This window comes from Sus scrofa, chromosome 6, assembly GCF_054392235.1.
Source record: "Sus scrofa isolate SSC_HxYL_T2T_F1_AM1 chromosome 6, Sscrofa_HxYL_maternal_Yorkshire_Landrace_v2.0, whole genome shotgun sequence".
In the NCBI taxonomy this organism is placed as follows: Eukaryota; Metazoa; Chordata; class Mammalia; order Artiodactyla; family Suidae; genus Sus; species Sus scrofa.
This window is the reverse complement of record NC_139388.1, coordinates 20596392-20622415: the sequence shown is the minus strand read 5'-3', so window position 1 is coordinate 20622415 and position 26024 is coordinate 20596392. Positions and strand designations below refer to the sequence as shown.

Genomic DNA, 26024 nt, shown 5'->3' with positions numbered 1-26024 from the left:
CAATCACTGGTTGATGAATAAATGAATGAACTATCTGTGCTAGTGCCTAAGGCCTGGTGTGTGTGTGTGTACGTTTCAGGGTGCAGGTGGAGCAGTGAAACCAGAACTTAACGCCATCTCCTACCTTTGGAGTGACACCCCGCCCCCAACCAGGCGTGCCAGAAGGTTTCCGGTGCAGTGTTTCATTTATTCTGCCTAAGGGCTCTGCCTATTGAGGTCCATTCATATTCCTGTAATACAGATGAGGGAACTGATGCTCAGTGATCTTCTAAGTTACCATTCAATCAGTTCAGAAGAGAAGACTACATCGACTGAGTCATGAAAGGACCTCTCCCTGCCACACGCACCTACAATTTACTCAGACCTTCCCCTCCTGGGTGCTTGGTCTGCAGGGACTCGTTAGGAGACTCCGCATAGGGATGCCGATCGCTTTAAGAGGAGACTTCAGAGAGGAGCAGGGGCTTGCCCAAGGGTACACAGCTCCCGAGAGGCATCGGGTAGGGAGATAGTAGTGGTCCGCTCTGCTGGCGGCCACCAGTTTATCGCGAGGCTCGAAAGTTACCGGCCAGGAGAGCGAGAAGCGGTCAAAGCTGCCGCGAATATGGGGGAATTGCCAACAGGTGGCTCTCCTTGGGAGAGAAACGTGCGGCTGTCTAGGCTGGTTCTGGCGCAGCCCACCCACTGACCGCGGCCGCGTTTTCCCTGTTTTTAAAGTGATGGAGACGTCTTGTGGCTTGAGGCTGGACCGCCCAGTGGTGTGCGAAGGGTTAAAGGGGCGGGTGCCGCGGCGAAGGCGGGGCTGGGATTCCGGCCGCACCTGGCGCTCTCCGCTCCCAGCCTCCCCCGACGCCGCGAGTTGCGCCTGGAGCCGCAGCGGGAGCGCGATCCCCCCCGGGAGGAGCCGCAGAAGAGCCGGCACCCGCTGTGGGAGGCGCGGTGACGGCGGCCGAAGCAACCTTGAGAGGCGAGCGCAGCCGCCATGGCCGAGTTCCCGTCTAAAGTGAGCACGCGGACCAGCAGCCCCGCGCAAGGAGGCGCCGCGGTCTCCGCGCTGCGCCCGGACCTGGGCTTCGTGCGCTCCAGCCTTGGGGCGCTCATGCTGCTGCAACTGGTGAGTGCGCTAGGGGTCCAGGGCCGGGTGGGGGTCTGGGGGGGTCTGGAAGGGTCGGAAACTCCCTAGCTGCCTTTTTTCTGTGCTCCCCGAAGACTCCCAACCCAAGTTCACACGCGCCCGGATGCACCCTGCCTACCCGGCGCCTCTAGGACGGACTCCCCCGACATCACTCCGGAGCCCTGTCACCGGGAGACGTCCTAGTTACCGTCTCTGCGAGCACACTCACCGTGCCCCAGTGTCAGAGTGCCCACCCCAAAGCCTTATCATTCCCTCCGGTGGTCCCAGGAGATCCCCCGCGGAAACGCTTAAAAAAGCCGCAATCACTGCGCAGGACGCGCTGTGTCTCTCCCTTGCCGGGACTGAGCCCTTAGCCCCTCAGCACCCAGCCTTAGGCAAAGTCCACTCTCGGCTGACCTTCTGCAGAGCTCCCAGCGGCTGCACCCCAGAATATGCCTCGTCTAATCGAGAGGGCACTTCCGGTCCAGCAGACGCTTAGGCGCAGTGTCCTGGGCCCCTCTGGCTTCCAGTGGGTAACCTGCCGGGTTCCCGCAGCTTTGATCCCTTGAGACCCAGGTACCGCGCCCAGCGCTGGGGGAAGGATTTGTGGGAAGCCAGAGGCAGGACTCCTCTGTATCCCATGCCGTCTGTGGACCTCAGCTGAGGCGGACCGATGGGAACACTCCTTTCTCCACCAGTTTCAGGCTTGCGGGTGTTGGCTTCCTCCCCATAATACTCTCTGGTGCGAGTCAGGAAGCTGGGTTTTTGTCCCTGTGGGAGGGGCTTGATCCGTTTTGCGAGGCCTAGAGGGGAATTGGAGGTGGGCCAAGATCAATTTTCCTTTAGGGCACCTCTGACAGACCCCTGGCCGAGCACTAGCGACGGTGTCCGGCCCAGGACCGAAGGCAGGGTCTGAGACCAAAGCTCCCGCCTCTTGACCCCAGATGAGCACCTGCTTCCTCCAGGGCCACTGTTATCTCTCAGAATTCCTCAGAGCGCCTGGGGGCCTCCTCCCCCACCTCAGCCTCAGTCTCTCTCAGAGGGGTTTGTTTTATGTAGATTTTGGTCCTCACCCCAAGAAAAAATATGGAATTGGCATCACTGCCACCGCAGCCCAGAAATCTACATTTTTAGCTCTTCTCTCTGAGCAATCTCAGAAATTCTCTGTGAAGGGGAGGGGAGGGGAGGGGAGGGAGAGGGCGCCCCACCAGAGATTGAGTTACATCTGTAGGTAGGAAGAGCACTGCTGAGTGCTAGGCTCTGGGCTGGCTGTGAAGGGCACCACAGCTAGCAGGAGGGAGCCCCCAGCTGCCCCCCCCCACCCATGTGAAAGGGCAGAGGAGAGGGGAATCAATTCTGAGTCCAGGAAGGCTCATGGAGGGCGGAAGGCTTTTGAGCAGAGACTTACTGAAATTTGAGGCAGGAGTTCCGTTGTGGCTCAGGGGGTTAAGAACCCAACTAGTATCCATGAGGATGTGGGTTTGATCCCTGGCCTTGCTCAGTGGGTTGAGCATCTGGTGTTGCCATGACCTGTCGTGTAGGTCGCAGATGTGGCTCAGATCTGGTGGTGCTGTGGCTGTGGTGTAAGCCGGCAGCTGCATCTCTGATTGATCCCTAGCCCGGGAACTTCCATAGGCCGCAGGTATGGCCCTAAAAAAAAAAGAAAATTGAGGCAGTTAGGTAGGGAAAGGATGTTCCAAGGGCGGGGGCACTGCCTGAGCCAAGGCTTGGGGCTGAGGACGTGGAAGCCAAGTGGGGGGAGTAGCCAACAGGTCGCCCGCATAAAGAAGCAAAAAATCTTCCCCTGCCCATCCAGTTCTTCTGGCTGCTGGAAGAGTTAAATTGACAGGAAAGAGATTCACAGGAGAAAATAAGACACAAAGTATAAAAACATGTACACTTGGGAGAGACCCCAAAACCCAGAGTAACTCAATACTACCAAGCCCTCACCTTAAATACCATCCTCAGCTAAAGACACAAGAGGATGGAGAGGGTGGGGAGGGAGTTACCGGGAGGTGACCCGGAAGGCGGAAGGCGCGGTGAGGAAGGGTCGGCTTGTGCTGCAGATTTAAGTCACTGCTTTGATATGTTTCTAGAGGTTTGGTCAACTTCTTCCTGGTACGGGGGAGATTTCCTTTACAAATGTAAATATTTCTTACCAAAGGGTCACTCCTTACTTGGTCCTCAGTTTTTCTCACGTCTGCTCTTTCTTAGAAAATAACCTGCTTAAAATAATTAATGTGCCAAAGAGATGAATTTGGGGTGCCAAGTCTTGCTCCCCTACCCTGGAGTTGAAGCACTTGTTTCTGGTGGCCAGAAGCCGAGAGGCCTTAAGTACCTCTGTGAGAAGTCTTCTGTTTGCAGCTCAGGAGGTTTGGAACTATCATATGCGGCAGATGTGGCTGCAAAAACCAAACCAAACCAAACCAAAACAAAGCAAAAGTGAAAAGGTGCAGGTATCTTTCCTTTTGTTTAAAGTCTCCTCCAGGCCCTGGAGAGAAAGGTGATCGACCTGGGTTTACTGATGAGGAAACAGGCTCAGAGAGGTCGAGGAACTTGTACAAGGGCACACAGGGTCGATGGTTGAGCTGGGATTTGCACTCAAGTGTGTGAATCCGAAGCTAGGCTGTGGCTGTGCTTCCTGCTGTGTGCGTGCGCGCGCGCGTGCGCATATACACACACGCTTGCACTTTGTTTTTTGTTTGTTTGTTTGGGGTTCCTAGGGTGCTTTGGAGGCTAAGGAGGGGGAAATTCAGGAAGGGAGACTCATGGGGCCAGGATCATTAGGGAAGGTTTCCTGACAGAAGGGGCTCTGAAAGGTTTAGTTATATGGAAGGGGTAGCAAGAAGGAGCAGGTGCATCTCGTATAAAGGCCCCGCAGTCAGAAGGCATCCTTGAGGAGTTCCACCTGTGGCACTGGGTCAGCCCTCCAGCTTGTCTCCGCGGAGGCACTGGTTTGGCCTGGCATGGTGGGTTAAGGATCCAGGGTCCCTGCAGCTGTGGCACAGATCACATCTTCAGCTGGGATTCGACTCCTGGCCCGGGAACTGACCTACGCTGTGGGCGGGGCCAGCCACAAAAAGAACAACAACAACAAAAAGGCATCCTTGAGGCTCAGGACATAGAAGCCATGTGAATGGTCTGTGGCAGTATGGCCCTTTGTGTCTGGCCCAGGGATTGGTCACACAATCCCTGGTTGGCAGGTGAATAAACATATCAGAAGGCTCACCCGTCACCTGATCACAGTGATCCACAGTGGTGAGAGTATTGGTAGAAGTAGGGAGCCTTCGTATCTGTGATCTTGGGCAAGTTCCCTAATATCCCTGAGCCTCAGTGTCCGTGTGCTTGAAGTGGTGATGGTGGGCTTGGGAGGAATGTGGAATCCGATGCCTGCAGAGGGCTTAGCACGATGCATGTCAGAACGAAGAATAGTTAGGGTTCCCAGGGTCATAGTATCCTAGGGTTCTTATGCTTGCTCCCAAAGGTCCCTCGATATGTCCTCAAGATGAGCTTGCATGCTTCCAGGGACAGGGAGCTCAGCTCCTCTAAAGGCTACCTGCTCCATCTTTGCGTACCTGGGCGTGGGAGAAAGTTCTTCCTTCCAGTAATCCTGGCTCTGTCTCCTCAGCTCCTCTCCAGGTTGAGGGCAGGGTCTGAAAGTCACCTCTTTAGTCTTGCTAGACCAGGTCGTTGGGATCTGAGAGGTGTGTGCAGAGATTGGCCACATTGGGATCACAGTGTTGGGGACGCCCCAGGCTTTCCATAGCACTGAGTTTTGTGGGTTCAGTCTCTTTAGGGCAGCGTTCAGGGCCCTGCATGCTCACCACCCTCCACCCCCAGCTCCACAGCAGGCAGCAAGCCAGTGCCTTGTATTGTTAGCTCTACCCACACGCCCCACTTGTGACTGGAAGGGTGTGAAGGGTTTGCAATCAATTTATAATTATATAACAAATATATAGATATATTCTCTGGAGCAGAAACCTAGTAGGGATAAGGCTAAAGTTATTCTTGGATCACCTACTCCTCTCCCCAAGGAAACTACTGTGTTGGGGTGTTTCTAGTTCTTTCTCCTGTGCATTTTAAAAAACATTGAGGAGTTCCCGTCGTGGCGCAGTGGTTAACGAATCCGACTAGGAACCATGAGGTTGCGGGTTCGGTCCCTGCCCCTGCTCAGTGGGTTAACGATCCCGCGTTGCTGTGGCTCTGGCGTAGGCCAGTGGCTACAGCTCCAATTCAACCCCTAGCCTGGGAACCTCCATATGCCGCGGGAGCGGCCCAAGAAATAGCAACAACAACAACAAAAGCCAAAAAAAAAAAAAAAAAAAAAACATTGAAAGGGCGTTCCCGTCGTGGCGCAGTGGAAATGAATCCGACTAGGAACCATGAGGTTGCGGGTTTGATCCCTGGCCTTGCTTAGTGGGTTAAGGATCTGGTGTTGCCGTGGGCTGTGGTGTAGGTCTCAGATGTGGCTCAGATCCGGCCTTGCTGTGGCTGTGGCGTAGGCCGGCAGCTGTAGCTCTGATTAGACCCCTAGCCTGGGAACCTCCATATGCCGCGGGTGCAGCCCGAAAAAGACAAAAGACAAAAAAAAAATATATATATATATTGAAGGTTTTATTCTGTATCCTCTGTTCACATCCAGGCAGAGCTGTCTTCCTCCTTAACTGTTTAGGCGATCCAGGAGTATCACTACCACTCACTGGTAGCGCCCCAGCTCAATTAACCATTTCTTTTGTTGTTTGGCTCATTTTTTTAAAAAAATGTTTTTATTCTTTGAAAAAATTATACAAACATACAGCAGAATGTTCCAGCAGTATAAAGGGCTAACAGTAGGAATGAAGCTTCAGAGTTCCCTTGTGGCGCAGTGGGTTAAGGATCTGGCATTGTCACTGCAGCAGCTCAGCTGTTTACTGTGGCATGGGTTCAATCCTTGGCCCAGGAACTTTCAACTTCCACATGCCTTAGCCGTGGCCAAGAAAAAGAAACAAAAACGATGCAGTCTCATACTTGGCAGGGCACCCTGCCTCCCATCCCTCCATCCCCAGTCCAACCACTGTTGAGGGTGTGGCATCTCAAGGTGAGTCAGTGCATATTTCCATACATAACCCCTATCACAACACAGATAGGAACACTCCTGCCTGTGCCTTGCCACACTTTTTGCCCCTTGGCAATACTCCCAGAGCTCTATGTATTTTTTTTTTTTTTGGCTGTGCCCATGGCATGTGGAAATTCCCAGCCAGGGATTGGACCTGAGCCACAGCAGCAACATGAGCTGCTCCAGTGACAACACCAGGTCCTTAACCCCCTGCACCACAAGGGAACTCTTATCTTTTTTTAATCCTTTATTTCTTTTTTTTGTTTGTTTTTTAGGTCCACAGGTGTGGCATATGGAAGGTTCCAGGCTAGGAGTCAAATCAGAGCTACAGCTGCTGGCTTACATCACAGCCACAGCAATGTGGGATCTGAGCCACATCTACAACCTACACCGCAGCTCATGGCAATGCTGGATGCCCAACCCACTGAGCGAGGCCAGGGATCAAATCTATATCCTCATGGATGTTAGTTGGGTTTGTTACCGCTGAGCCATGACGGGAACTCCTCCTGAATTTCTTTTTTTTTTTTTTTCTTTATTTTTTGTCTTTTGTCTTTTTTAGGGCTGCACCCCCGGCATATGGAGGCTCCCAGGCTAGGGGTCTAATCGGAGCTGTTGCTGCCAGCTTATGCCAGAGCCACAGCAATGCCATATCCGATCCACATCTGTGACCTAAACCACAGCTCACTGCAACACTGGGTCCTTAACCCACTGATGGAGGCCAGGGATCGAACCTGCAACCTCATGGTTCCTAGTCGGATTCTTTTCCAATGTGCCATGACAGGAACTCCTCCACCTGAATTTCTTGAATAGCTACTATATTTGCAACAGTCCAGAACAAAATTGAGTGGGAAAGAGCTCAGTGAAAAGCCTCTGTTCCTTTTGGTTAGAGGTGACTCCTTGCCCACTCTTGCCCATTTCCCGTGTACTGTTTTACGCCTTCTTTAAGACATCCCCACTTCTCTCCACTTTTATAGACAGCGCTGTAGTCTATCCACAACCTTCTACTCTTTTCCTTTTTTTTTTTTTTTGTCTCTTCTAGGGCCGCACCCGCAACATATGGAGGTTCCCAGGCTAAGGGTTGAATCGGAGTTATAGCCACCGGCCTACGCCAGAGCCACAGCAACGCGGGATCCGAGCCGCGTCTGCAACCTACACCACAGCTCACGGCAACACTGGATCCTTAACCCACTGAGCGAGGCCAGGGATCAAACCCGCATCCTCATGGTTGCTAGTCGCATTCGTTAACCACTGAGCTACGACGGGAACTCCCTTTTTTTTTTTTTTTTTTTTTAACTTAAAAATGTGTCAGGGAGGTCTTTTCATCTGTGTGCGTGAGGTGTGATGGCTTCTCTTGTGGCTTCTGTAGCAGCTCATGCTGCAGCTGTGGTATGAATTGTGTGGCCTGTCCCTTTGTAGACAGACACTTGAGTTGCCACTCTTGCTGTTGGTCGCACAGTCTGTTACATGAATGATCGCACCCAAGCCACGGAGCACATCTGTACCATACATTTCCAGCAGTGGGACCGTGGCTCAGGGTTTGTGTGTAAATGATCTTGGTAAAGATTGTCAGATGCCCTCCATATGGGTCTCATGCCCCTCAACGAGCTTCCTGGTAGAGTGCCTGTTCCCCACAGCCTTACCAGCGTGGAAAATAAGCTCAAGAGCAGGTGCCCTAGTCTGATAGGTGGAATCGCGGGTCAGGGTAGCCCTGCTTTGCAGTTCTCTTATGAGTGAGGTTGACCTTTTAAAAGTATGTTTAGGAGTTCCCGTGGTGGCGCAGTGGTTCACGAATCTGACTGGGAACCATGAGGTTACGGGTTCGATCCCTGCCCTTGCTCAGTGGGTTAATGATCCGGCGTTGCCGTGAGCTGTGGTGTAGGTCGCAGACGCGGCTTGGATCCTGCGCTGGCTCTGGCGTAGGCCGGTGGCTACAGCTCCGATTCGACCCCTAGCCTGGGAACCTCCATATGCCGCAGAAGCGGCCCAAGAAAAGGCAAAAAGACCAAAAAAAAAATTATAAGTATGTTTAAGAACTATTAGCATTTCTGGAGTTCCCATCATGGCTCAGTGGAAACGAATCTGACTAGCATCCATGAGGATGCAGGTTTGATCCCTGGCCTCGCTCAGTGGGTAAAGGATCCAGCATGGCCGTGAGCTGAGGTGTAGGTTGCAGATGTGGCTCGGATCTGGCATTGCTGTGCTGTGGCTGTGGCACAGGCCAGTGGCTGCAGCTCCGATTCGACACCTAACCTGGGAACCTCCGTATTCTGCAGGTGTGGCCCTAAAAAGACAAAAAAAGAGAACTATTAGCATTTCCTTGCATCTTTGTATTCTTTCCACATTCTGCTAAAGTATTGCTCTTTGTCCTATCAGTTGCTAGGAGTGCCAGATGATTTGCAATTATTTTTTTCCTGTTCTGTTTTTTTGTTTTTGGTTTTGGTTTTTACTCATGGTGTTTTTTGTTTGTTTTATGTTTATTGTTCATGGTGATTTTTTTCCTTTTTTTTGCCATGCAGACTTTTTTATGTGCTGAATTTCTTTTCCTTCTTTTTCCTTTTTCCTTTCTGGCTTCTGGAAACTAAGTCAGTTAGGAATTTCCCACTTAAGAGGTAATAAAGAAATTCTCCCATGTAGAACTTGGAAAGTGCCAATCACACTCCTGAAACACTGCTGGAGGGGACAGCCTTGTTTGGGTGCTAAAAGTTTCTTTTTAAGACTCATGCTCTACCAACTGAGCTAACTGGGTGCATGGCAAAGTTTCTTTAAAAATTTTTTTTAAAATTTTTAATCTTTTGGGGGGCCACACCCATGGTATATGGAGGTTCCCAGGCTAGGGGTTGAATCGGAGTTGTAGCTGCTGGCCTGCACCACAGCCACAGCCACTCAGGATCCGAGCCAAGTCTGCAACCTACACCACAGCTCACGCCAACGCCAGATCCTTAACCCACCGAGCGAGGCCAGGAATCAAACCTGCATCTTCATGGATGCTAGTCAGATTCATTTTTCCACTGAGCCGTGATGGGAACTCCTTTTAAAAAAAATTTTTTTTTTTTTGGTCTTTTTGCCTTTTCTAGGGCCGCACCCATGGCATATGGAGGTTCCCAGGCTAGGGGTCGAATCGGAGCTGTAGCCACAGCAACGCGAGATCCAAGCTGCGTCTGCGACCTACGCCACAGCAATGCAGGATCGTTAACCCACTGAGCAAGGCCAGGGATCGAACCTGTAACCTCATGGTTCCTAGTCAGATTTGTTAACCACTGAGCCACGACGGGAACTCCTTTTTTAAAAATCCTTAACTGGGAATTCCTGTTGTGGCTCAGTGGTAGCGAATACAGCTAGCATCCATGAGGACGCAGGATTAATCCCTGGCCTTGCTCAGTGAACTAAGGATCTGGCATTGATGTGGCTGTGGTGTAGGCCATTGGCTACAGCCCTGATTTAACCTCTAGCTAGGAACCTCCATATGCCACAGGTGTAGCCCTAAAAAGCAGGAAAAAAAAAAAAAAAACCAAAAAACTTCTTAACTGACTTATGTGATGTATACACATTCATCAGTGAGAATTAAATAAATGATACTACAGTTGTGCAGTGGCACACAGTGCAGTAAGTAAAAGATAACATCTTACCCCTCAAAGAAAACGATAAGGCACCTCTGTATGTGATGATGGACAGTCTACAGGCTGTATGGTTAAGTGGAAAAAAGCAGGGTGAAGAACTGTGTATAGAATATACTGTCATTTATACGAGAGAAATGCACACAGGCTATATAAATATTAAAATGCGCCCTGTCTGAAGTGTGCACACGTGTGTGTGTGTGCGCATACACGCGCGCATGGGTAGACACTCTGATAGGATATTCAAGAAATCGTGCTAGGTTGCCCCTGGGGAAGAAATTGAGAATGGGGGTGGGGAGAGAGAGATGCTAAAAACACCATTTTGTTACCTATCACATCACATATGTCATGTATTTCAAAAAATAAAATAACTTATCAAAAAATGATGAATGGGAGTTCCAGTCATGGCTCAGCAGTAATGAACTTAACTGGTATCCCTGAGGACATGGTTTCAGTGCCTGGCCTTGCTCAGTGGGTTAAGGATCCCGAGTTGCCATGAGCTGTGGTGTTGCAGCTCAGATCCCAAGTTGCTGTGGCTGTGGCCTAGGCTGGCAGCTGCAGCTCTGATCTGACCCCTAGCCTGGGAACTTGCATATGCTGTGGGTGCGGTCCTAAACAGCAAAAAAAAAAAAAAAAAAAAAAAAAAAATTTAATGAAAGTAGTGAGTGAAAAATTAGCCCAGGTTGTTTATGGGTACAGCAAAAGCTATGACGGTGGCACTTGAAGGCCCTTCGGGCCCAGAGAGGGAAAAGGACTTTCCCAGGATCACACAGCAGCGAACAGTGGCTTCGAGGTCCATGGTCCTGGCTGGGTGACCTTCTCTTAACCATGTGAAAGTGGAGAGAGGTCAAGGCTGCAGAGCTGTCCCCGTGTGGTGGGTGGGTGGGTGCAGTTTCTGTTCGAGTGGCAAGGCCAGGTGTTGGTTAGTCCTTGTCAGCTGGGCAGCTATGCGCGGTGGAACCCGCAGTCCCTCTTCTGCTCAGAGGTGGTCTGCGGGCGCTGCAGGAGGTCCTGTCCTGGCGATTTGGAACCTGAGTTGGACCAGGGGGAGGCTGTTTCCCTTAGCAGCCTGGTGAGCCCAGCCCTGGGTAGGAATCGAGCCTTTGCTGTTAGGCTGGGTTGTCCTGTCCTGTTTGCTCAAGGGGCAGGAGGACAGGGTGGCAGCCCAGGGTCTCCCGGAGAGGTGAGAGCAGGAAGCTGAAGGGCAGGCAGGGCCGAGCACATGAGCTGCTAGTTGGAGCTTCGGTTGGGAGGTGGGAGGTCAGATGCCAGGGTGAACTGCCAGCCGGTATGAGGTCAGTGAATGGGGTCCCTTGTCCCTCCTTGAAGTTTAGATGGGGTGGGGCTTGCTCAAGGTCACCCAAAACATGAGTGACAGAGTCAGGACAAGAGCCAGGGGAAGGAAGGAAGTCCAGGGAATAAGGAAGACAGACCTTTGCTTCAGGCTGTCCTCCCGCCCTGTTCCCAGCAGGCAGAGAGGACCAGCTTTGAGGCTAATGAGATTCTAGATGCTCCCAACAGCCAGCTCTGTCTGGAGGGCTGATGGCTGGATGGGGACCCATCTGGGGTGCTGAGAACATAAGCTACTGTCATCCTTATCCGCCCAGGGTTCAAGGCCAGCCCCTGCCCCTTCTCTGCTCTGGCCTCCTGGACAGTGATACTGCCACCAAATAAAGCAGTCTCCAGGGAGTGTGCCCACCTCCTAGGGTTTGGAGTTCTGTCTTGCTCTGGGCATCTCTGTGCACAGAGTCACAGAACTGGGCCCCACCCTTAGCATGCATGACCCTGGCCAGGTCCAGCTCTTCCAAGAGCCCTGCTTTCCTCCTCTGTGAAATGGGCCAAGTGCTTTGGTGGAGAAGTGGAGCTTCCTGGGAGTGAAGCACCTGGAGGGGTGGTGGTGCCGGGGCTGGACTTGACCTGGGTTTTCGAGGGGAAAAAGGCCTTCTTGGGAAAGCTCTGTGTGGCTTTAAGGGCTTAGTGCTGGGGAGACACAGGCCCCGGAGACCCCCAAGGGAGGAGGGGAGGAGGAGAGGCAGGCAGGCAGGTTAGGTGGAAATTTCTGGAAGCTCACTGAGAGCACTGCTGTTTGCTCTGGGAGCCAGGGTACACCTTGGGGATACCTCGGGGGCCCCCACTTGCCTCCACACACCAAGGGGACCTGCTTGGTCTCTGGCCCCAGGGTGCAGGATGGACACTGGCAAGGGGGGGTAAGCAGGAGGCCGTTTGAGCATCATGTTGGGAAGATTTTTCTAGAACCCCCGAGAGAGACCGTGAAGTAAGAAGGGTGGCAGTGGATTCCTCGACGTGCAGGCTGCATGCAGAGGCTGCATGTCTTCCTCAGGGGGCTCTTTGCAGGGGTGGGTCTGGGCCTTGGGGGTAGGTGTGCAGAAATCTCTTCCACCTCTAGTTCTGAGACTGGGATTCAGGAGTAGCAAGCAGTGTGATGAAGGCAGCAGCGAGCCAGCCCTGGAGGTGAGCCAGGCCCTGAGCCTCCTCCTTCCTGCGATGGCCCAGGCTGGGAGCTGTGTGCCTGCGGGTGGGGACCCCGGCGATCCCCTGCACCCCAGCCTCTAACAGTGCCTGGCACAGAGCAAGCTCTCGGGAGAGTTTGGCCAGTGACGTGATTGGGTAACTAGAGGCATGCTTTTTAGGTCGCAAAACAGAGGCTTGGCCCCTGACCCAGTCAGCTGACCCAGGCTGGGTTCTGAATCTGCCCTTGCACCTCCTGTAGAGCTGGGGTGTGCTGGCCCCTGGATTCTGGAAGGCTCCGAGTGCACAGGGCGGGAATTCCAAGGAGCCCTCCCCGCGAGCTCGCCCCCTCTGCACAGGGAGGAGGTGGCGAGTGGAGTTGTTGTGGCCACCCAGGCGCCCGGCGCCTCTGTCCCCTGCGCCTTTGTCTCCTCTGACACAATGGGTGGCTTTCTGTCCCCATAAAGTCCCTTTCACTGTAGGGAGAAGGGCCAGGGCGGGGGTGGAGGCTGGGCCTGGCCAGGCCAAGTTCTGAGTGTCCTCAGCTGCCCAGATGTGCCCGTGAGGGGAACCCCGGGAAGGGCGCACGTGGCCCCCTGGGCCTCAGTTTCCTGGACGGTGCTGTGGGGATCCTGGTGGTTGTGGGGCGGGCCCTGCCCTCAGATTGTTTCTAAAACATTTGGTTTCGTTGCCAACATGGAGAAAATGGTAGATTTCACATAGAAATTCAGGTTTCTAATGTCGCTTGAACAATCAGCAGTTCTGCCATCCCCCGGACACCAGCAGGCCCCGCTCAGCTCCGCAGCCCCCAGCTGGCCCACCTCGGTCACTTCCGAGACCTGCCTGCCTTGGTGGCTGCTGAGCCCGAAACCCCAAGGTGGGCCTCCAGGCTGAGGTGTTGATCCCAGCTCTGGCTTTACTTCCTCTAACCACCCCACCCCCCGCCCCCACTCCCCGCCCCGTCTGAACTTTCTTCTTTACGTCATCTGACCTGTGTGACACACCTCATAGGTGACCAGGATAGGTGTACTTGCCCGACCCCCTGACGTGGCAGATGAAGAAACAAACCAGAAAGGCGAGGTGACTCTCCTGAGGCCACACAGCAAATCTGCGAGGGTTTGACCCAGCCCAGGGAGTGGAGAGATGGCAAGAGGTGGGGTGACCGTCTCTGGGCGGGAGAGGGGTTTGCGCAGTGCTCGTGGCATTGGAAGAGTCCTGCTAGGAAGGATGGGGGGGAGCCTGCACTGAGGAATGTCAGGCCTCCAGCTGAGGGGAGCCTTGGAGAATGCTGAGCCGACCTCCTGGCCCATTGTGCAGAGGGGAAGACTGAGTCTAAAGGGGGTGACGGGTCCTGCGTGGGGACGCCCAGCCTGTGAGGAGTGAGGGAGAGTAGCTGCAGGAGGTGTCCTAGGGCAGGGCGGGGCTGGATTCTGCCCCCCTCACCTGCAGATAAGCCCCGCTGCCTTATCTGAAAGATAAGCAGCCCACACTGGCAGAGGGCCCTTATCTGCTTGGTGCTTAAAATTAGATACAGTTATCTCACCAAGGCCTCACCCCCCCTAGGAAGTGCACACCGTATTACCACCACAGGAAACCAGGCAGACAGAATGAATGAATTGGAAAACCCATATTCTGATGACGTTACAGGATATCTTATGTGTTAAGCCTATGTTGGGTGTTGGTCTAAGTACCTGACATAGGGAGTTCCCGTTGTGGCACAGTGGAAACGAATCCGACTAGGAACCATGAGGTTGCGGGCTCGATCCCTGGCCCCGCTCAGTGGGTTAAGGATCCGGGGTTGTCGTGAGCTGTGGTGTAGGTCGCAGACGTGGCTCAGATCCCGAGTTGCTGTGGCTGTGGTGTAGGCCGGCAGCTGCAGCTCCGATTGCACCCCCTAGCCTGGGTCCATATTGGATCCATATGCCATGAGTGAGGCCCTAAAAAGCAAAAAAAAAAAAAAAAAAAAAGAGAGAACTTGACATACATTACTTCACTTCCATCTCTCCTGTGAGGTGGGTGCATTTTGAAGATGAGGACACTGGAACACAGAGAGGTTCAGCTACTTGCTTGAGGTCACACAGCTAGTAAATTGGCAAGGCCAGAGCTTGAACCCAGGGAGTCTGTAGACCAAGTTTCCATCAGAATCGATGCCAACATCCTGCAGTTAAATCAGATCATAACACCCACTCACAGACTCAGAGGGTCGCTGAGAAAGATGTCTTCGCTCCCTAGGGCTGCCGTAACAGTACTGCAGACTGGTTCACTTGAAATAACAGAAATTCAGTGACCCACAGTTTTTTTTGTTTTTTTTTTGTCTTTTTGCCATTTTCTTGGGCTGCTCCTGCGGCATATGGAGGTTCCCAGGCTAGGGGTCAAATCGGAGCTGTAGCCATCGGCCTACGCCAGAGCCACAGCAACGCAGAATCTGAGACATGTCTGCGACCTACACCACAGCTCACGGCAATGCCAGATCCTTAACCCACTGAGCAAGGCCAGGGATCGAACCCACAACCTCATGGTTCCTAGTGGGATTCGTTAACCACTGAGCCACGACGGGAACTCCTGACCCACAGCTTTAGAAGACCAAGGTTAAGGTGTTAGCAAGCGTGGTTCCTTTCAGAGTCTCTGAAGGAGAATCTGTTCCATGCTCCCCTGGCCTTTGGGAGTTATCAGCAATCCTTGGTGTTCCTGAGCTTAGAGGCCATGGCTTTCATCTCTGTGTCCAGTCTCCTCCTTATAAGAACCCCAGGCACTGGATGGGGCCCACCCTAATTGAGGAATTCCTCTTGACTGGCCATTTGCGACTAATCCCTCTCCTCTCTGGCCTTATAGGTGGTTTTAGCAAAACTTCCAGTTGTTGAAAATTTTTTTTTTGTGGCGGGAGGAGGTGCAAAGGTCCTGGGGCATATGCGATCATGGCTTTTTTGATAGCCCTCTTTTAAAGAGAAAATCTCTCATCTGAACGCTTTAGGTTTTCAGGAAGAAGGGGGATTTTTTTGTTTTTCCTTCAAGGAAGGTGTCTAGACAGTGGTCATTTTATCTGCAGAGCATGCCTGAGGAGGCATTGCAGGGCCTCAGTTTGGAAGGACTAAGGGGCTGAGGTTTGGTTCTCTGTGTGTGTATGTATGTGTGTGTGTGGCACACAGGTATTTATGTTGACACCTACAGAGAAACACAGGGACAGATGAACATGAGATAAGAAACAGGGACCCCCAGAGGTAAAGGCTGAGCATCCGCGTGCGGCTCCCTCCCCTCCTCTCTCCCACCTTCCTTGGTCTTTGCTCACAGTCCCAGGGTGATCGCAGCTTTCGCATCCCTTCTCAGCTGGATTCTCCCCGTTAGCTCTTCTCCTGCAGTCCATTTGTGTTTCACTTGTACTGGGTTTTTATCCCTCTCCCCAGGTAGAGTGGGAGCTCCATGAGAACAGGGCTTTTGTGTTCGGCTCACACAACAGCAGGTGGTCAAGAGATATTTGTTGAATGAATGAACCCAGGGGGATGCATGTGGCGAGGCCTGTGCTCAGAGAGAGGGTATTAGCGTTGCCGGATGCCTGCTCTGGACGGAGCGGCCTGGGTGAAGCCCTGTGGACAGGTGGCAGTTGCGGCCTGCAGCCTTGCTCTCTGCCCTCAGCATCCTACCACCGTCCCTCTTCCCCTGAACAGGAGGGTCACTGTCCCATACTGAACTCTAGGACAAGTCCTCTGGCCTCTTCCTGCCAGACTGTGGGCCCACAGTCAGAGGGGAGGGGTCCAGCAGTTCCTGCGGCTTTTGGAGATGAGGCTTGGGCTCAGCTTCGTGTGCAAGGCCACCCAGGCCAGCAGAGGGTCAGCACATGCAGGGGCGCCCTGACCTGACCACGCTGCCGATTCTTGGGGCTGGGGGTGAGGGGAGTGGAAAAACCAGTCTGTCTGGTTCAGATGGAGGAATGGACCTTCCTTGTTTGAGGGCAGAAACCGAGGCAGCTCCCTGGGCACAGGGCCAGGCAGCAAGGCCAGAAGGAACACCACAAATTCCCACTGCTTATCCGGCAGCTTCCTCTCGCAGGGTCTGTGCCTACCGGTCTGGAAAGCAGGGCTGGGCAGGAGGGCGGGACAGCGATCTGGGAGCCAGGATGCCGGCTGGGGCCTGGGAGCCAGCTAAGCATCCTCCTTGTGTCCACATCACTAAGTAACTTTCAATGGCCCAGGTTCCAGAGAGGGACAGATCTGGGTTCAAGTCCTCTGGTTACCTTAACCCCCAGGTAACCAGAGGTGACCACAGGCACAATTCCCTCTGAGCTTCGGTCTGGAAGATGGGATAAGAAAGAATACCACCTGGAAGCTCCCGTCGTGGCTCCGTGGTAACGAACCCGACTAGGATCCATGAGGATGTGGGTTTGATCCCTGGTCTCACTTGGTGGGTTAAGGATTGGGTGTTGCCATGAACTGTGGTGTAGGTCGGAGATGCGGCTTACATCTGGCGTGGCTGTGGTTGTGGTTGTGGTGTAGGCCAGCAGCTGTGGCTCCGATTCGACCCCTAGACTGGGAACCTCCATATGCCACAGGGGTGGCCCTAAAAAAAAAAAAAAAAAAGCAAAGTAAATAAATCAGTAATACTGACTAATGAGGGGGTGATGGGGAAATCATGAAATAAAAGGGAAGGTGCTTACCCGAGGCTTGGCACAGAGCCTCAGCATATGTGGTTGCTGTGACCAAGCCTATGAGGAATAATACCAGCAGTTGATGACGATGACTGTACACAGGTGTAAACTCAAACCTGTCCCTCCTCGACTTTCAGTTCCTTGCATTTTCTGGCCTCCTTTCAGATAGCCGGAAACGGGCGACACGGTGGCATGGGGGCCTCTAAGGACCCTGCTTCAAGTGAAAAGATAACTGACTGCCCCGACAGGCACAGTCCTCCCCTGGGGGGGGGTCCTTTGATGGGGTCTTTCAGGACTGTTCTTCACAGCAGTGACCTCCCCAGCTCCGGGGGCTCTTGGCCCCGCTGATGTCTGTTTCAGGCAGGGCGCCCTAAGAATGGGCGGTAAAAGGTTGGGGGGCTGTGCTGAGACACCCGGACTCTGGGTCCTCGTGGATAAGGACTCTGCGCCCAGTGGTGTGACTGCGTGTCCCACCCTGCTCACCTGGGCCACCCAGCCAGTTGGTGGTAGTTAGAGGAGGGCACAAGCGGGGCAGCGGAGGCTGGAGGGCTGCAGTAGGGGGTGGGCCTGCCTGGGGACTGACCCCCGAGGGGAGAAGGAGCAGGTGCAAAGCTCTGGAGAGAAGGGGGAGTGGGGGAGTTCCCCCTGTGGTTCAGCAGGTTAAGTTCCTGACTAGTAGCCATGAGGATGTGGGTTCCATCCCTAGCCTTGCTTAGTGGGTTAGGGACCCAGCATTGCCCGAAGCTACAGATACAGCTGGGATCTGGTAGGGCTGTGGTGTAGGCCGGCAGCTGCAGCTCTCCTTCGACCCCTAGCCTGGGAAAGGGGAGTGGGCCCCACAGTGAACCTGCTCCTGGCCCTGCTCTCCTCTCCCCGGGTCTCCCACGCCCACCCCTGGGTGGAGGAAAGCGGGGCCAGGAGTGGGTTCACCGATTCACACCTGCGTCCTCCTGTAACACAGCACCTGCAGGGCCAGTGTCTGACTTCTGTTTCCTGGGTGAGCAAACAGGCTGGTCAGCCCCGAGCAGGTACTGTGTGCTAGGCACTGCTGGGCACTGGAGATACAGCGAGGGCCAAAACAAGATTCTTCGGGCGCCTGTGTTCTAGCGGGTGGCCTAGAGTTGCCCTGGGGGAGCTGCACAGAGGGGGCCGGCCCTTGGCCTGGCATCCCTCCAGCTGGATGAAAGCCCAGCTCCTGACTGCCAAGCCCAGGGCTCCAGCTCTCACTTCCTGGCGGTGCTGGGGAAGGAGAAGTGGCCACACCCTCCCCCTCTGTTGTGAGGGAGGGGCTGGTGGGGGAGCCAGTAGGCTCCCCGCCTCAGCTAAGGGTCTTTCCTGCCTGACCCCACACGTGTAGGGGAGCGATGCAGAAACCTCCCTTTGGCCCTTGCTTGGGGTGCTTGGGCAGGTGCCTCGCAGGCGCCCAGCTCTGGCTGCTCTAGGGGAGCGTCCGACTAGGAGCATCTGGACTAGGAGCTTATGGCTGCAGCGGGGACGATGACTTTTTGTCTGAAAAACTGGCAGCCAGAGGTGGGTTTTGCTCCTGAGCCCATTCTCTGTGATCCAATGGTTGGTTCATCCGTGGGCTGGTGCCACACACCTGGATGGTATCCAGCGGGAAAAGGGGGACAGCTTTCTCTGCGTTTTCATCAGTCAAGGAGCCTTCTCCCAGTGGCCGGCCTGGAGGCCTGCTGCCACCCCGGGGGTTGCAGGGAATGAAGACCCTGGTGGAAAGGGAGGATGCCCTGGCTCAGCCAGCGGTGAGGGGGTAGGAGAGGCCCGGGGGAGGTACCACCTGGCCAGGTTCCCCGTGAAGCTCCTCACGAGGGGGTCAGTCACCCTGCCCTGTGGAATTCCCTGCAGCACAGCGTCCCCGAGGTTGGGGTAGTTCCTTTATGTATGTGAACCACGGGTCCTCACTCAGCCCCATGAGCTAGGTGTGCTCAGTATATTCATTTGACAGCTGACGGGACCAGAGCACGGAGTGATTGCAGGCGTGCCCAATGTCACACAGCTGGTAAGGGGAGCGGGTTTTAAATCAGGTGGAGTCCATGCAGCTAGCAGCTACACACACTGCAGGGTTCTTGGGGCCATGGGGTCACAGGCCCCTTGGCTTCTCTGAGGCCCAGTTTGACCTGTAAGACAGGGATGGTAACATCTGATCAGGGGGCAAGTAAGAGAGTCAGAGAAGGAGTTCCGTTGTGGCTCAGTGGTAACGAGCCCGACTAGTATCGATGAGGAAGCAGGTTTGATTCCTGGCCTCGATCAGTGGGTTAAGGATCTGGCGTTCGTGTGAGCTGCGATGTAGGTTGCAGACACGGCTTGGGTCCAAGTTGTAGGCTGACAGCTACGGCTTTGATTCGATCCCTGGCCTGGAAACTCCCATATGCTGCAGGTATGACCCTAAAAAGACAAAAACGAAACAAAAACAAGAGTCAGGGAGCTCCCTTAATGGTGCAACAGAAACAAATCCAACGAGGAGCCATGAGGTTGCTGGTCCAATTCCTGGCCTCGCTCAGTGGGTTAGAGATCTAGCACTGCCGTGAGCTGTAGTGTAGGTTGCAGATGCGGCTCAGATCTGGCGTGGCTGTGGTGTAGACCGGCAGCTGCAGCTCCGATTAGACCCCTAGTCTAAGAACCTCCATATGCCTCAGGTATGGCCCCAAAAGGCAAACAAAACAAAAAAGGGCATCAGAGAAGGTGGGGAGGAGAGGGTTTGGTGGAACGTCAGACGGAGGTCACCGCACTCCTGGGACTCTGTGGCTGTGTCCTCTTTTAGGGATGTGCTGGTGACTTCATCTTTCAGCCGCTTTTACTAAGCCCTTGGCTGAGCTCAGGTACCACCTATACTGGGTGCAGAGAGACAGTCACTGTCTTTGTCCTCGGGGAGCTGGGCAAGCCTGGGATACCACCTTCTCTGGGGCTGCAGGGGTCTCACCCTGGAGGCAGCAGAGGTAGAGTAGCTGGCACGGCTGTGTGACTTTCAGTCTGGAGAAGGAAAGAGAATTACCGTTCTGGGCAGTGGGTGCCTCAGGGCCATGTAGCACAGAAGAGGGTTCTGGAACCCAGACTGGAGAAATGGGGAAGGTGCCCTGGGGCACGTGACATCTCATCTGCGAGCTGAGAGAGGGGTACGTTACCAGGCAGGGGCTTGGTCTATAGTGGTATGCAGTAGGAGCCAAATGTGTATTTCTTGGGTAACCGCATCCAGTTGAGGGTGCCCCATGACCAAGGCCAGGAGGCCTCTGGCCCGGGGCCTCCAGCCTGAGTGCTGGGGGCTCTGGGAGACTCTGGCCCCGTCTCGCCCCCTCCAGGTGCTGGGGCTGCTGGTGTGGGCCCTGATCGCCGACACCCCGTACCACCTGTACCCGGCCTATGGCTGGGTGATGTTCGTTGCTGTCTTCCTCTGGCTGGTGACAATCGTCTTCTTCATCCTCTACCTGTTTCAGCTGCACATGAAGCTGTACATGGTGCCCTGGCCGCTGGTGGTGAGTCTGAGTAGGAACCCTGGGGTGGGCGTGGGGGTTCCAGGCTGACCCCTCTGCCTCTGGGCATAGCTGTGACAATGTGACCTTCCCTAAATGAAGAGTGGCAGGCAGGGGAGGGAGGATTGATGGTTTGAGTGCCCAGTTTTTCTGAGCACTGACAGCCGTGGATCCAGGAGGACACAGGTTTGACTTTCTCTAACGAAGGGAACGGAAATGAGGGACTGTTGAATGCAGACTGGAGGCTGGTGCGATCTCGAAAAGTATTCTTCCTTTGCGGGGGCAGTTGGGATTTGAACCTGTGTGGTAGTGGGTCTGTCTGACTCTGGCTGAGCCCAGATGGGCAGCCCTGGGCCTGGAGGCTGGTCAGAGCTGGCAGGAATCACCAAGGCTGGGTCTGTGTGTGCAGGACGGGCTGGGCGCAGCGTGCTGTTCCCCCACCCTCTAAGCCTATAGGTGAGGCCCCTGCAACCTGGGAGAGGGTGGCGCCCCGGGTTTGCCCAGGTCAGTTCCCTGAGGACACAGAGCTGAGAGCGTCCATAGGAAGTACCCTGGCCAGACACACAAAACTGCTGGGGCTTTTTTCTCCAACCCGGAAAACCCCTGCAGCTGGGGCCTGAGCTCTCTGCGAGCAGAGGGCACGTGATTGGAAGATAAGCAAGGCTGGGACTAGGCAGCATTGTTTGGAATTCAATGACTTTTGAAGCTGAGGAAACGTGAGTCATCCTTAAGACAGAACGGGTTTGTTAGATCTTGACATCACTGGCAGGAGCCAGGTGCTATTCGCGCCGGGTGCTGGGCTTGGAGCGAAGATCCTGGGGTGAGGAGGGGGGACGCCTGATTTCCTGGCCAGGGTCCAGCCCCTGCCTCATGTCCTAGGAGCCTTGAAGAAAGGCAGCCCCGGAGATGGAGGGGCCTTGGTGTCTCTTAGCACAGCTTTGAGGCTCAAGCCGCAGCTCCTGATGGGAGCAGGCTTCTTTCCCAGGCCACGAGGGCAGGGGCGGTGTCTTGCACTCCTAGAGAAGGCTGAATTAGGGTTGCCAAATTGGGCTTTTCTGCAATGGGCGCTATAAGCCCCCTTTAGGGCCCAGGCAAGAGGCTGGAGAACCTGCACCCATCTGTCTGTAGGGAAGCCACTTCTACTGAGCTCTGTTTGTTGTTAGTGGGATTGCAGGTGCCAAATCTTGATATTTTAAGACTGAAAGTTTTCCTATGAAATCTGCTTTTTTTTTTTGGCTGCACCTGTGGCATATGGAAGCTCCATCTGTGCCTCAGCAGCGACCTGAGCCACTGCAGAGACGATGCTGGGTCCTTAACCCACTGCACCACAGCAGAAACTCCTGAAATCTAATTTTAGAATGTTGGTAATTTTGGGGGGGGCAGTTCCTGTTATGGCTCAGCAGGTTAAGATCCCAACTAGTATCCATGAGCATGTGGGTTTGATCCGTGGCCTTGCTCAAGGGGTTAAGGATCTGGCGTTACTAAGAGCCGTGGTGTTGGTTGTGGATGCAGCTGGGATCTGATGTTGCTGCAGTTGTGGTGTAGGCTGGCAGCTGCAGCTCCATTTTGACCCCTAGCCTGAGAACTTCCACATGCCACAAGTGCGGCACTAAAAAAAAACCCAAAAAAGTTAAAAAATCTATGGAATGAACCGAACATGCCTGAGGACCATCAGATCAGTTTGTGATGTTTGCTAAGAGTGTCAACTGGTTCTGGGGACCAAGGGTTAGGAAAATGGGGCCTGGGCTTGGTTGTCAGCCGAGGGCCCTTTCTGGCCAACCTGGCTTAGGAGTCCTCCTCCTGGCTTTTGATGTGGGCCCTAGAGCCTACGATGTGGCCGAAAGGCAGATCCATGTTCCTCCCACTGGGGACAGAGGAGGATGAACCCCCTCTCAGGGCCCAGCCTGGCTGGGAGCCAACATCGGGGGCAGGCCGGAGTTCTTCAGCAGGTGCACCCAGAGGTGGACTGGGTCTGGCCTCTTGCCATCTCCTGGGACTGGTGCTGCCCCGACGAGCGCACTTTAGGCCTCGGCCATCTCTCTGCCTTGGGTATGTTTATGTTCCCTGCTTAGATGGCCTCTGCCCTGACCTTGCGGAGACCCCCGTCTCTTGTGGCCCTTTTAGTTGGCAAGAGCAGCATGCCTCCACCCCCATCCTAGAGCCCAGCCCGGTCTGGCTCCTAAGGGGAGGTGCTGTGGGAACCAGGAGGTTCCAGTCCCTGGACGAGGCTCGCGTCTTAAGCCTGTTCTCCCTCCTCCAGTTGATGATATTTAACGTGGGCGCCACCCTTCTCTACATCACGGCCTTCATCACCTGCAGCGCTTCAGTTGAGCTGACGTCCCTGAAGGGCACCCGGCGGTACAACCAGCAGGCAGCTGCCTCTGTGAGTATGGCTTCCTGGGGTGCCCCTGACAGTGAAAGGGGAGACGGGCCAAATCGAGGTCTGTGCCCTTGGACGCCCCCAGTCCACCCTGGTCTGAGGCAGGTGCCTACCACCTGCTGAGGCTCCCTCCTCTCGGCAGACTCACAGTCTTCATAACTAACATACCTGTGAGCCATCAGAATGCTTGGGGAATACTCTGGGGTGGCACATGCAGCTCTGGGTTAGCTGTTAAGCTTTGCTGTAAATCACCTGTGCCTCAGTGATTTAGGGTTGTAGTATGTCCCCTTAAAGACTCTGTTAAAAACCATCCTCTCGCCTTAAGAAGGGCACATGCAAAAATCTTTTGGTCTAGGAGTTCCCATTGTGGCTCAGGAGTTACCAGCTCAACTAGTATCCCTGAGGATGTGGGTTCGATCCCTGGCCTCGCTCGGTGGGTTAAAGATCTGGCGTTGCTGTGGCTCTGTTATAGGCCAGCAGCTGCAGCTCCAATTTGACCCCTAGCCTGGGAACTTCCATAGGCTGCAGGTGCCAAGAAGAAAAAAGAAAAAAAAAAAAAAAAAAAAAAAAAATCTCTTGGTCTAAACCGTTTGGGAGCTTCTCAAGCTCCAGGTCAGCCAGTGAAGTATCAGAACCCCCTTCACACTGGGCACGAGGCTCTGCAGACGCCTCCTCACGGAGTCCTTCCCCTCCGTCGTGGAGGGGCACAGGGACTGCCAGCCCTTGCCACAGACCAGGAAATGGGCTCAGAGAGGTGAAGGGACATGCCTAGATGGAGTCCCAGGTAGGTGGGAGCTAGACCAGGATGGACCTGGGTTTCCTCACTCTTCCTGGTGAGGGTGGCCCTGAAACCTGCAAACTCTGTCACCAGGATAAAGACACGGAGGTTCCAAATGGCCGTAGGTGCTAGTGTGGGGTACCGAGGAACTGAATGCAGAAAATTCCTACCTTTTGCATTTTGCCTTTTAGAAACTAAATCCCTGATGCGTGTCGAAGTAGCTCCTACCCCTTGGTCACTCTTGGCATGGTGTCCAGTTGTCCCTCTCAGTCGGACGCATCCTGCCTGTGTGTTAATGATTTCCCCACTAGCATATAATTTTGGCAGCCCTGGAGTTTCCATCGTGGCTCAGTGGTTTACTAAGGATCCGGCGTTGCCATGAGCTGCGGTGCAAGTAGCAGACTCGGCTCAGATCTGGCATTGCTGTGGCTCTATTTTTTACCTCTACCCTGGGAACTTCCATATGTCGAGGGTGCAGCCCTAAAAAAACAAAAAAAAAAACCCTTGGCAGCCCAGAGTCTGGAACCCATCAGCCCCCTGAGTTGTTACATGGTTGTATGGCTATGTGGTAGTTGGTGTGGCTGCCAGGGCAGTGCATTCTGGTTAACTGAGGGACCCCGGGTTTCACTGTCTGCACCTCCCTGCCTGGTGCCCGTATCACTGTCACAGCTCTTGCTATCTTCTCTTTCAGTTCTTTTCCTGTTTAGTGATGATTGCCTATGGAGTGAGTGCTTTCTTCAGCTTCCAGGCCTGGCGAGGAGTAGGCAGCAATGCAGCCACCAGTCAGATGGCTGGTGGCTATGCCTAAGCCACCTGTGCCATGGGCCACCTTGGGGTTGAAGGCTGCAGCTGGGTCCCAGTGCCTGAGCCCTGCATGGAGTCAGCCCGAAAGGGCCTATCCTTGCTCCTCTCTGCTCATCCGACGCCTCAGGCTCACCTGACACTCCCAAGGAATCGGGATCCTTCCTTCAGCAGGTGCGCTGGCTGGAGAGAACCCAACAGCCAAGACCTCTTCTTCATCCTCCAGATTCAGCAGGTGATGGGGGAGACAGGACACTCTTGCTTTTGTCTTTAGGACTCTGGGGTCCGAGGCCAGGACCCAGCCTTCTCCCTGGCACTAAATAACTAACAATGACTCCAGACCTGCAGCCTCTGACCCACCACAGAATAAGCCTAACAAGCAGCACGTATTTATCTTTATCTTAGTTTTTGTTCTGGGAGAGCTGAGCACAACTCCCCAAGCCATTCTGATTCCTGAAAACGTAATTCTGGCCTGACTCCTTCCCCCAGAGCAACATGTCACTTGTAGAAACGTGTAGAAAGAGGGTTCTGATTCTCACAGTGCAGCCTTCCTTCCCTGCCTTTCAAACAGGCCAGTTACTTAAAGCGATTGCTCAATGATGAAAAACTTCTCCGTGTTTCCCTCCCTTTCCCAAGCCCTCGTTTGTAATGTTCCCCTGGGGAGAAGCTAACGTCAGTGCTGCCGCCTCCCTGACACTGCTTGACTGCCCGCGGGGACGTGAGCGTGGCCAGGAGGGAGGGAGGGAGAGCAAGGTCTTGCCTGTGAGTTGTCCTGTGCTTGGTGGGGACTCTGTTGGTTTTGTTTTTTTTTTGTTTTTTACAAAAATAAAGATGAAAGAACTTATTTGGAAAAGATGTTGGGGAATCAAGAGTTTAGATGCTTATTAACGCCAGGAAGCTGCAGTGCATGTTAGTACGGGCAGCCCTCCGTATCTGTGGGTTTCACATCTGAGGATTCAGCCCATCGACTGACATGAAGGGGTGGCTGTGTTCACTGTACTCGCCATTTTATATAAGGGACTTGAGCATCTGTGGATTTGGGTCCCCAGGGGTCCTGGATACCAAGGGACACCCTCTCAAAGATTCCAAATGCCTATGGAAAGGCCGTTCCAGTTCTGGAACTACTCAGCACCACCAGCCACTTCTTTGACCTGAGGCAGGGTGAGCATCCTCCCGCCTGCTTTGTCCTGTTTCTGCAGCTTGTCGTGGCAGGAACTTAGTAGCACCCCGTTTTATTTTCAAGGGTCTCCGTTTAACAATAAATCACCTAGTCGTCTTGCTGAACGTAAGATTGCCATATGTCCCCTACCGTCAAAATCTGAAGATTCGGAGCTCAGATAATCCACGTGCCTGTTGCGCAGCTGCTACCTTCAGGGGAGGGGGTGGCAGCAGAGGGGGGAGGCCTCCTGAGCTTATTTTCCTACAACTCTGAATAATAAGCCACAAGCATGCCTGGGGGCACCCCTTGGTCCTGTCTTGAAAACGGGGGACAATTAAAATGGAACTAGATTCAAACAGCTGCGCATGAGCTAGTCCACCACGAAGGGGAAGGGGATGGAGTTGGATACCCCTGTCCCTGCGGGCCTGCGAGAGGGCCCATTTATGCCTGTTGTCCCTGTGTAACTATTTATTTCTTTGAAAATTTGTCTTTT

At 54.0% G+C, this 26024-nt stretch overlaps 1 protein-coding gene across 2 annotated transcripts; it reads left to right on the top strand.

Annotated features, from left to right (window-relative positions):
* Nucleotides 1-853: 853 nt before the first annotated feature.
* PLLP (plasmolipin) lies at nt 854-25227 on the top strand. 2 transcript variants are annotated; one of them, XM_003126973.6, is made up of 4 exons: nt 854-1111; nt 20243-20416; nt 22674-22796; nt 24263-25227. In XM_003126973.6, the coding sequence occupies exons 1-4, from the start codon at nt 980-982 to the stop codon at nt 24377-24379; spliced, it is 546 nt and encodes a 181-aa protein (XP_003127021.2). In that variant the 5' UTR covers nt 854-979; the 3' UTR covers nt 24380-25227. The 2 variants fall into 2 exon arrangements, with proteins under 2 accessions (XP_003127021.2, XP_084815985.1); XM_084959859.1 differs by lacking the exon at nt 20243-20416.
* The last annotated feature ends 797 nt before the right edge of the window (nt 25228-26024 follow it).

Coding starts and splice junctions, on each gene's coding strand:
- PLLP (XM_003126973.6), top strand. CDS start 980: ATGGCCGAGTTCCCGTCTAAAGTGAGCACGCGGACCAGCAGCCCCGCG. Junction 1,112..20,242: donor CGCTCATGCTGCTGCAACTG/GTGAGTGCGCTA, acceptor CGCCCCCTCCAG/GTGCTGGGGCTGCTGGTGTG. Junction 22,797..24,262: donor ACCAGCAGGCAGCTGCCTCT/GTGAGTATGGCT, acceptor CTTCTCTTTCAG/TTCTTTTCCTGTTTAGTGAT.